We start from the raw sequence: 12,117 nt of genomic DNA, 5'->3' as shown, positions 1-12,117 counted from the left end.
ACAGTATGGAGATTCCTTAAAAAACAAAAATAGAACTACCATATGACCCAGCAATCCCACTAATGGGCATATACCCTGAGAAAACCATAATGCAAAAAGTCATGTACCACAATGTTCACTGCAGTTCTATTTACAATAGCCAGGACACGGAAGCAACCTAAGTGTCCATCAACAGATGAAGGGGTAAAGAAGATGTGGCACATATATACAGTGGAATATTACTCAGCTATAAAAAGAAACAAAATAAAAAAAAAAAGTTTCTGAAGAACCTAGGGGCAGGACAGGAATAAAGACGCAGACGTAGAGAATGGACTTGAGGACATGGGGAGGGGGAAGGGTAAGCTGGGACGAAGTGAGAGAGCAGCATGGACACATATACACTACCAAATGTAAAACAGATAGCTAGTGGGAAGCAGCCACATAGCACAGGGAGATCAGCTCGGTGCTTTGTGACCATCTAGAGGGGTGGGATAGGGAGAGTGGGAGGGAGACGCAAGAGGGAGGGGATATGGGGATATATGTATACGTATACCTTATTCACTTTGTTATACAGCAAAACCTAACACACCACTGTAAAGCAATTATACTCCTATAAAGGTGTTAAAAAAAACCAACAAAAAACAAAAACTAAAAATGGAACTACTATATGACCCAGCAATCCCACTACTGGGCATATACCCTGAGAAAAACATAATTCAAAAAGATACATGTACCCCAATGTTCACTGACTGCAGTACTATTTACAATAGCCAGGACATGGAAGCAAGCTAAATGTCCATCAAGAGATGAATGGATAAAGAAGATGTGGTACATATATCCAATGGAGTATTACTCAGCCATAAAAAGGAACGAAACTGGGTCATTTGAAGTGATGTGGATGGACCTAGAGTCAGTCTGTCATACAGAGTGAAGTAAGTCAGAAAGAGAAAAACAAATATCATATATTAACACATATATATGGAATCTAGAAAAATGGTACTGATGAACTTATTTGCAGGGCAGGAAAAGAGACGCAGATGTAGAGAACGGACTTGTGGACACAGCATGGGGAGGGGAGGGTGGGACGAATTGAGAGAGTAGCACTGACATATATACACTACCATGTGTAAAACAGATAGCTAGTGGGAAGCTGCTGCTACAGCTCCGTATAGCACAGGGAGCTCAGCTCAATGCTCTGTGATGACCTAGAGGGGTGGGATATGGGTGGGGGTGGGGGTTGGTGGTGGGAGGGAGGCTCAAGAGGGAGGGGATATATGCATACATGTAGCTGATTCACTTTGTTCTACAGCAGAAACTAACAACATTGTAAAGCAATTATACTCCAAAAAAAATATTTTTTTTGGAATTATATCAAGGAGTTTTTTAATGCTGTAGTCTTAAAATAATTGATATGTTCTTATTTCATATTATGAATAATTTGAACATCTGTATCAACTTTCCAATTTCTTCTTTATTTGTTGAAGTGATAATCCTATATGTAATTCCCATACACACAAACAGTCTACCTTTGTGAATTCTGCCATCGGACTCTGCTGCTCCCTTGGGAATAACAGCTTTCACATAAATGCCACCATGTCTGACACTGGTATTCACACCTCCCTAAGCGGAAAAAGACAAATAAAATAGCATTTTGTAATATGAAAAATTTCCCACTCTATCTTTCAAATCTGAGACATAGAAAGCATTCAATTCATCAGCCAAAGCAGCAGCATCACATTAGCACATGCAATTATTTCAATACCCAAGAATATTTCTAGTAAGTTTTCCAAATGTTAAAGCAGTTACTTTTTTAGAAAAATTCTTTATTCAGAAAATAACAACATGCCAGATCTTGACTGTATGAGGAGTTGCTCTTCCTTTTATAAGTCTATACCATGCATTACACACAAGCAGCAAGCAAAAATCCATCCATGCAATATTAGTGTGAGAATATAACTGTCAGAAAAAACAGCATATGTAATAATATACTTCAGATCATATTTGCTAATCTGAAAGCAAATCTCATGAGTCAAGGGAAAATTTTCTTTTCATTTTAAAAGATGTTGGTATAGAAGTTTTGTTACAGTGTAGATGAGATCTAATGAGTAGATTCTCCATCTCTTGTGGATATTCAGCTTTTATTTCCCTTCACAATAGGAAGATAATAAAATTCCAAAGAATTTATGAACAAGGGGGAAAGGGTTACAGTATTATTAAAACTGAAAGAAAAGTAGGTTTGCTTTTTGATCTCTATATGTTAAGAGTGCTATTTCTACCTTACTTCTAAATGGCTTTTCATAACTAACAATATCCTTCAAATGTCATAAATGATAATGTTACACTTAGGGTACAGTGTATTCATTAATAGAATTCTAAAGTGATTTCATCAAATAGCCTATGCTCATATTTTACCTACTTTAAAAGTACTACATATATTCTTGGGAACTTCTAATATTAAGATACTAATCATATTTACATGTTAAGATGTATTATGAAGCAAAAGGCCATATAAACATTTATTAGACTTTAATTATTTTAATGTAGGTTAAAATGTATTATTCCATGCTAATGCAGAAGACGTCAAATGTATACAAAACATACTTATTTGTTAATAAGTATGTTACTTATTAACAAACAAAATATAATTTTATATTTTTCAAGTCTTGTATTCAGATTAAGCAAGTATGAGATCTATGGGGGAAAACAGCATTTGTCTAATTTCTTTTAAACCACAGGAAAAAGTGACTAGCACACTCAAGTTTTTTAAAAGAAGTCTTAAGATATAATTCAATTTTTAATTTTGGAAATATTTGACAAGTTTCCCTTTTGAAGCAAAATAATTCAATTAATAAATTGACATACAATAGGCTGCTGGAAATGGAGAAGAGAAAACATTTGAAAACCTTGTCAAACAGTACCGTGACACTTATCCCCAAGCTGTTTTCATTTTTAGCCAGTTCAACCTCAAAGATATCTCCAGGTTTAGGAGGTGATGAAGGAAAAGTTTTAAAATTCATTTTGTTGGATGTATTCATTGAGGAGGAAGATTCCTTAATAAAGAAAAACAAACAGGATTTCTTGTTAGAGTCAAACTGAATTATTAATGGAAGATCATTATGTGTTTTTTTTTAAAATTAAGAAAAAGTAAGACATTAAGGGACAGAGTAGATCTGAAGATCATGAAGTTTGGAAGAGATCTTAGGGATCATCTAATCCAATGCCTTCATAGTTTATGGTTGAGGAAATTGAGGTCTAGAGATTAAAGGGCTTTCCTCAGGTCAAACAGATACGGCAGAGGGAAGCCCAGAACCCAGTTCAAACCTGGCTTTTACATAATCCTTATCCAATGCTTTTTATACACTCAAATTTAGAAAGTATTTCCATTTCATTTAAAAAACAATACATATCAAGCAGTAGCTTTTAACTTGGGCCTTTAAGATGAGTAGGCCTCATGTTTACTTTGCTAATGTTTACATATCCACTATAAACACAGACACAACAGCTAAGCCCAGTTTATAAGGACATAACTCTCCTACGAGGAATGTTTTTCAGTGAACAAAGGGCTTAAGGTTCTTTTCTGAACCCGCTTGTGAATATGCGTATAAATTTATATCATTTCTAAAATTTCTAGAAAATGAACAATTTTCTATTTTGTTGCTCTTACTATCATACATTCAGAACTTCAGAATAATTTAGGCTATCAATAGTAAAGTCAACTGTCCATTATATGAACTATTTAGGAACTATTTTTTCAGATATTAAATTTTCTTATTAATATAAATATCAAGAGATAAACAATTTATAGAAAACAATCATAATCTGATTATTCATTCCTTTATGTAATCATGTAGCAAGTTCCCAGAATGACAGCCATTTTGGAGTTAGTATTCAAAGCTGCTAATTTCTCTGAAAGTTAGCATCAAATGCAGTAGCAGTTAGTAGCATAATATATAAACTATTTCTCCTTTCCAGAACAATGTACTCAGTTTATAGTAGATTATTCTGCTCTGTAATATATTTGCTGTTGTTTGCTTTGTTAAGTGAAAAAAACAAAGATTCAAATTAAACAATGCCTTTTTTTGTGTTTGATGATCCTGACTGCTGGAATAAGTGGCTTCATCCATGTCTGAATCTCCACGGTCAGAGTAATCTGTTGCATCATAAATGCCTGCTTTTTTAGCTTTGCTTTGGTTATTGTCAGTAGAAGTCCCCTTTTTCTCAGTGGCTTTGGATATCACAGATGGGGAAGGGCTGCCGTGCTTTGATTCCTGCCAGCTTCGGTCACCTACATGGCTGACAAAGAAACCATTGACCTGGCTCTGGGACAAGCTGGCACTCTCAGTCCTGGAATCTTGAGAGCTCAGGCTTCCCTCCCGCAGGCCCCCAGACAGCCCAAATGAGCTATCTGAGGTGTGCCCTGGGGTGCCACGTGGCCAGCAGTGATCCTCAGAAGAATTTACAGCACTGTCTTGCACGTAGGAAGCTTTCTTCATGTAGTTTTTCATGCCAATGCCAATGTGCACAGGAGCAGAAGGCACTGAAAAGTCAAAATCCGTCAATGAGGATGACAGGTTAGTGACACATGTTTGTGCTTACATATATGCACAATGTTTCCTGGTGATTGTTGGGAGGATTTTACACAGGATAACACACGTACAACACATGAACCAGGGCTTGGAACCATGACAAGGACTCAACAAATGTAGCAGATGCTTTCTGTTTCCTTTGCTTCCTCTTTGGGTCTTTCTTTCTGCAGCTTCTATGGAAATGTGGACCCCCTTTGCCTTAACTCCTCATTTCCATTCTCCAAGACCTATTTCTAGTGAGTCTCCCCTGTGAAGACTTTCTCAATTCCCTAACTAGAGATAACTTGAATCTCCAAAAATCCTTCCTTGATCCTTATTTAATGGTTATATATTTACTTGTTTTATATTGTCTTATCAGACTGCATTTTTTGGACTCCAAGTAATTATCAAGGAAGGCAACTCCGAATTCCTTACATTCATAGTTCTTTCAAAAAGCACTTACGAAAGCTTTCCTAAGACACAATCCACAGGTGACATGCGTAAAAGAATTACAGATGCAAGTTTGTTAGAAATGAAGTCTTACATGGCAAGCGAAATAAGGAAAACTTAAATAATATACAAAGAATTCCTAAAAGTCAGTAAGAAGTATACAGTGTTAAGCAGTGAGACAGAATCTGCCCCTGGACTCTGAGCCTTTCTCACTGCTCACTGCACATGCTGTGTGTGCTGCTTTCTAACACTGCCCCACCACTTGATCCTCGTGACAACTCTGTGCAAGACAGACAAGGCAGGGCCAGGTCACTGTATCCGCTTTAAAGAAAGAAAAACAACCATAGCTCAAGAGGACTTGTCACACAGCTAATAAGTGGCTCAGGTATGGCTTGAACTCAAGTCATCTGGTCTTTGTCAAGTGCCTTTTTTGTCACAACATGCTAATGGCAGGGATTATGAGACAAAATGATACGGTCTTGCTTCTACATTTCTGGTGTGTTGGTATCCTTTTCCTTTTATAATCAGGTTCACGACAGGACTTCATAGGTAACTGTTATATAACTATATTAATTAGGCAATTATTAAGAATTTTATTTCTGATTTGGCCTAAGAAGTGATGGAACACACCGAGTACTCAGAATTTAATTAAGTGATATTGATTTTGCACAACAAATCCATTTTTATGCATGTATTACTAAAGAAGAATAAGACAGAAAATCTTAGAAGTGATGAATGAAAAAGTTATACTGATGCATAAAATTAAATCAATCAGAACTACACATATTACATTTCCAGAAAGGAAATAAGTTTAAATCTAATTTATTGCTCCACGTATTGAAATTTTTGTGGAAAGTGAAACAGAACACACAGCTAAGAGACATTCACAACATTACCTTTGGATATCTTTTCTTTTGGCTGAGAGATAACAAGTGTCACGTCTTCAGGTGCATTTTGCAAAATTTCAATTGCAGCATGGTGGCTGACCCCCTCCAGACTCACACTATTCACAGATATCAAACGGTCTCCTGTAAAAATAGACGATCCAATATTTTCTATATCAAAGAGAAATTCATGCTAAATCTTAGAAATGCTACCTGCCCCTCATTAGTTTTGTTTTGCCCAAGTTCTACTTTTGCCATCTGTGCAAATTCATGCCTGTCAGTTAAGTACTTAGGAAATTACCTAAAAATAAATACCTGGCTTTAAGCATCCATCCAAGTCAGCTGGTCCTCCAGGGGTAATTGAACTAATAAATATACCTAGATCCAGTCTTCCCATCTTTTCTCCACCAATAATTTGAAATCCTGTGAAACAGCACATTTTAAAAAGATCTTCATGGGGAGGGGCAAGATAGGGGTAGGGAATTAAGAGGTACAAACTACTATGTATAAAATAAATAAGCTACAAGAATATATTATATAGCACAGGAATATAGCCAATATTTTATAATAACTATAAATGGAGTGTAACCTTTAAAAATTGTGAATCACTATGTTGTACACCTGAAACTTATATGATATTATAAATCAACTATATCTCAATAAAAAATAAGTAGAAATAAAAATAAAAGGATCTTCATGATACTGGTGCTTTCAAGGACTAATGATTAGCCTGCGTGACACATAGAAGTGTAGTCTCATATCAAATATAATTTAATAGGTAACACATGTGAGATGGGACTTAAATTTGGTGGAAATATTGCTTGTAAGCATTTCATCTTTGACATTTCCTGACTGGGCAGGTTGGGTAAAGGGGATGCAGGTAGGCAGAAGTGGGCTGGGGCCTCAATGCCAATGCTATGCAACTGACTTGTTCTCTTTGAATTTCACAGACCTTTAAGAATCTTAGTGACTTACCTAAGCCATACTTTGTATCTTTTTTCAGGTTAACCAGGGTGATCTCCCTTTCTGGTGAAGATACTATGCTCCATCTTTTGTGCAGCACATCTATTGGAAATGCACAATTTTAAGATAAAATAAACATAACATGCTTGGGCATTAGACTGCTTGTTCTAATTTAAATAAAGCTCACTAACAGATTGCTCGGTCACTTTAAAATCATATTTTAAATAATATGCCATTATCTTATATGTTGATAGTGAGTTATTGTTTACCAAATGATTATGTTATCACATTTATTCCTTATAAATGGTTCCCTGTGAAATATGTATTGATATATTTCAGTTACAAATGCATAAATAGATCTCAAGAGGTTAAATGATTTGAGCAGGTTTACTCAGCTAGTACAGGCAAGAGGTGAACCTTAAACTTAGGCTGTCAGACTTCATGTCTTTCTGTTATATGACAGTTGACTTCCTGAATTTGATAATGCTCAATATGTTAAGAATTTCCCACTAATAAGTGGTTGGCATTTCTACTTATAATGTGTAAAACATTCATGTAAGTTCTAGGGTAAAAGAGCAACACGAAGAAATAGGATTTATTCTTTTAAATCCCATTAATAATGACTTGGCTGGCACATTCTCAAAGGACTTCTCTTTCTTATTTTATTTGTGGAAAAATCTCATGAGGTAAGCAAAGAGATTTCTAATCATTGTTTTGCAGATGAGGAATAATAGTTCATGACTTGCTCAACATTATCAGCTAGTATCACTGGCCAGCAAAATGCCTTTAGTACTTGATAAATGCTAGCTAAATACATTGAGTGAATGTTGGCATCAGAACTAAAATTTACTTTTTCTTATTTCTACTTGGGTTTTTTTTTAAAGTAAGCTGATCATATACAAATATCTCCTAAATTAAACCAACAAATATACCACTTAATTGTCATCTTAATAAAATTACTTCATTTACTTAATAATCAGAGCATGTGAAAACACACACACATACACACCCTTCTTGCTATGGGCTGAAATGTGTTGCTCCTCCCTTTCCTCCAAATAAATATGTTGAAACCCTAACTCCTAGTACCTCAGAAGTTAACCATATTTGGAGATAGGTTTTTAAAAAGATAAGTTAAAATGAGGTCTTTAGGGTGGCCTAATCCAATATGACTGATATCCTTATAAGAAGAGGGAATCTGGATACAGACGTGTGTGCACAGAGGGAAGACCATGTGAAGAAAGAGGAATAACTCCACCGACAAAGCCAAGGAGAGAGGTCTCAGAAGAAATCAATGCTGCTGACACCTTGATCTCAGACTTCTAGCCTCCAGAACTGTGAGAACATACATTTATGTTGTTTAAGGCACCCAATCTGTGGGATCTTGTTATGGCAGCTCTAGCAAATTAATACACTTCTTAACATCAACTGTAATTTAATAGTTTACACTGGTCTGTGTGTGAGGTGGTGGTAAATGAGTTCAACACACTCAGAAAGATATTTGTTTAAACTAAATCTGAAAATTCACCTCTACATAGTTCTTAAGCATACTGAAGCTTTTTGAAAACTAGAGATTATCTGCCAACATATGACTACCAATGGATTTAAAATTGTATTAATATGTTATAAATAGTAACTTTGTTACGCAACATATATTAATGTTTAAATGATGAAAATGTGATACTTCATATTCTAGAAATAAACTCCATTAATTTCAGAAAACAATAACAACCATTTGCTCTCTGGAGTCAATTAACCTTGTCCCTTAAACACCAAGTACTAGTGCAAGTTTGCTAGCTCCCTGTAGTATACACGTCCCTATTCTGTTGTTTCTTTTTGACCAAAACTTAGTTATAAACTTAGTTATAATCAATAGGAGTGGTAGTAGTTCAGTATTTCTAATTAATTAATGAGATTCCAAAAAAAGAGATCACTGGACAATGGTGTGAAGAGCCTTATATATTTGGTTTATACAAACAAGCATAAAGTTCATGAATCAGTTATTGCCTAACTTAATATTATCTAGGTATCCAAGATACTTTTAGCCTAAAATAGACAATTAGGCCTAATTTTCAGCTAGAACCAAATAAAAAATACGATAGAATGAACCCATAAAATAAAACAAATAAGGGATGAGGTCGTGTTAGGTATTAAATGTAAACTTTTATCACCATTCTGAAGACAGAGTCCATTTGCTTTAGACAGAGTGTTTCTGCCTTCAATTACAAAAGTGATCAATATTCTGAATGTTCCTAAGGAGTATCTGTTACAAGTCAAAGGTATTGATTCAAAGAATAAAAATGACATTTCTTTATTTTCATTTCCAACATATGTATGAACAAGATTGGTTATTTATATTACTTATTTGGCTAATAAATGTACATGTGTGGGTGTGTGTATGGATATTAAAACATTTCCCAGGTAAACAATATTGGAATATGTGTATAGACCCACACACACACAAAATGTGCAATGTTTTTATGTTATTTATCTCCCCAACTAGAAGTAATAGATTAAGCTCTCTGTTTTCAAGGACTCATCAGTGAGATATGAATATTAATTCATTCAATTATACTTTCACCTTTCAGATGTTTGCTGAATAGTTTTCCTGTGAAAGTCCCACATTAGGCAATTGGGGAAAATAAAAAGAGATAATATGAAAGCTGCTAGCATAATAAATGTAAGCGCAATCAGATCAGGCTAGAAGAACAAAGATTTAGTCTGACTGATAAATAGAATGTTAAGACTTCAGAGAAATAGTTGTATTATGAAGGCATGAGTCAGAGCTGTAAGAGAGGAGAGGTTTCTTCTTGCCAGAAATAAAGACTTCAAGGACATGAGGTAGAGTTTTAATAAGTGGATTACAGAGATGGTTATGCACAACAAGTAAGGCATTAACAAAAGCTGAGATGGAAAAAAGGCAGAAAAGTTTCTGCAAAAACGTCACAGATCAGCTTGGCTGGAGTACAAGGTTTGAGTCGGGTGGAGCTGAATTATTATTTTGGAAAAGGAAGCTTTGCTAACCTACTCTTTTTAATAGGGAACCCTCCCTTCTGCTGCCGCGATATAAAGTGACATTAATGTGGGGATAGAGGAAGAAAGGATGTTGGTGTAGACCTACATATTACTAGACACTACTGTGCACATGTTGAGTTTCTATCTATCTGGTATTATATTCACATAGATATTCAAAATACTTTCCCATTGGCTAAAAATAAAAAAAAAGAGAAGGAAGTATCTGAGGATATATAGTACATAAGAGCCCAACTAAATTTAAAGTTATAGAATTCAATGAGGATTAAGTAGAATTTATGAATCATTGAAAGTGATGAGCTAGATACTTCAAGTACCAAGACATTTCTGAGTTATTTTAATTACTGTATGGAAACAAGCATTAATATTCAAGGAATACATATTTTTACATCTTTAAAAGAATTTTCTTTTCCCATTAATATACTTTATGACCACAGCAAATTCTGCAGATATTTTAACGTGTAAAAGAGGCTCAAATAGAAATTTCCATTTCTTTAATTAATACATGCCGGTGTCATTCCCAATAATGTTTACCTGGGAAATATCTTAAGAATAATCAACAAATGTGTAATTTAGAAATTAAATGTACACCCTCTCTGCATTTGAGATTGTTGTTCCAATGTTGCCTTTCTCATCTCTCACAAGGTTCATGTGGATATATTCAGTCCCCAACTAGAATAACTGTGGATACTAATGATAGATACATCTACGAGTAAACTATTTGAATTTCCCAGTAAAAGCATGTTTCTGATAAGGGCAAAGTCATATAATCAATTTAAGTGTGTCAACAATCTTTTTGCAAGAAAAATTCATTTTCTTGGCTATAGATCTAGACCCTTGTCAACTATCAGGCAGCTCCATGCCACTGATTCTAAGAGGAACTGGACTGTGTAAGTAGAGGAGGCTCTGGATAAATTCATCGCTCACTCTAGGGAAAAAGATCCAATTCAAACTCGGGGATGATGGGTCAGTAACACCACATTGGTACAAAAACAAAGAGAGGTATTTTCCATTGTTATATTACTTAATACACTAACTGTTACGGTGGTAGGTAAGAAGGATCATAATGGAAATTTTGGTGTTTTATTTCTGTGCTAGCATGAATTAGCTGAGTGAATGTGAGCCATATAACATTTCTGGGACTCATTTAACTCATTCATAGAATGGAAAGGTTTCGTTTAGATAAACTTTTTAGTTCCTTTCAGTTCTCAATTTATTTGACTCTATCTTTTGTTTCTGGTTAATTCTCATATCCGTTGAATCCTTTGTGAGCACTTTGGACTTTTATTTTTTATTATAATTTTCAACTTTGTATGTATTCTAATTAAACTTTAGGTGAAAAAAAAAAAACCCCTAGCATTTAAAGTTACATTGGTCCTTGACATCTGACTAAAAACTAATCTGTACAACATTTTATTACTAGGAATTAAGAATGTTCATAAAGACAATAATCAGTTCTAATACTGGGGAAAAAGTTTACTTAACTGTCCTTACAAGTTACTTTGCACCAGAATAAGCTTTTTCACATGAGGTTTTTTGCTTTTTGCATTTTGTTTTTGTTAGGAGTTTGGTGTTTGACCCCATTTTGTGGTTTGAACAGGAAGGAAGGTGACAAATTCAGCTAAAAGTTACTTTTCAATTGTACAGTAATCCTGAATTATAATAAAACGAGAAAAACTGCAAATCAATTTACACAAGCCTTGCATAAGTTCTACACATTTTTAAAATGTTTTTACTTTTTGACTCTCTTAATAAGGAATATTAGAGGGGTTGATCACGATGGTGGAATAAGAAGACATGGAACTCACCCCCACCCCAATGAATACATCAAAATAAGTCTACGTGTGGAACAATTCTCACTAGAAACTGGCAGAAAGACTCCTGTACAACCAAGGCTGTAAGAAAGACTCACATGTAGTCAGGTAGGAAGGAAACAAAAATGATCAGGTCAGGACCTGTGCCCCTGGAAGAGGACTCAGAGGTAAAGGGAAAATACATGGGCAGAGACCAGCTTTGGGGAGTAAGTGGTGAGAGGCGCAGACTGGGCGCTCTAGTCCTGGGGTCCTGCAAAGTGGACATGAGCCCCCTTGGATGGTTGGAGGACTTTAATACCCCACTGACATCAATGGACAGATCATCCAGACAAGAAATCAATAAGCCAACTGTAGTCTTACATGATACAACAGGCCAGTTGGATTTAACAGATATCTACAGGAAATTCCATCCCAAAACAGCAAAATACATAT

At 35.2% G+C, this 12,117-nt stretch overlaps 1 protein-coding gene across 1 annotated transcript in view; it reads right to left on the bottom strand.

Moving 5' to 3' along the window:
- The window catches only part of PTPN13 (protein tyrosine phosphatase non-receptor type 13), a gene marked incomplete at its 5' end in the record, with an annotated part of 176,769 nt that overhangs the window by 49,838 nt on the left and 114,814 nt on the right, over nt 1-12,117 (bottom strand). The window contains 6 exons of the mRNA XM_082838934.1: nt 1,506-1,599; nt 2,883-3,029; nt 4,053-4,516; nt 5,891-6,022; nt 6,194-6,301; nt 6,854-6,943. Coding sequence (XP_082695060.1) covers nt 1,506-1,599; nt 2,883-3,029; nt 4,053-4,516; nt 5,891-6,022; nt 6,194-6,301; nt 6,854-6,943 — 1,035 coding nt within the window. The remainder of the gene's footprint in view (nt 1-1,505; nt 1,600-2,882; nt 3,030-4,052; nt 4,517-5,890; nt 6,023-6,193; nt 6,302-6,853; nt 6,944-12,117) is intronic.

This window comes from Leucopleurus acutus (assembly GCF_964270905.1).
Source record: "Leucopleurus acutus genome assembly, chromosome: 4".
NCBI classification, from domain to species: Eukaryota; Metazoa; Chordata; class Mammalia; order Artiodactyla; family Delphinidae; genus Leucopleurus; species Leucopleurus acutus.
The sequence above is the reverse complement of the archived record's forward strand: the minus strand, read 5'-3'. Positions and strand labels throughout refer to the sequence as shown.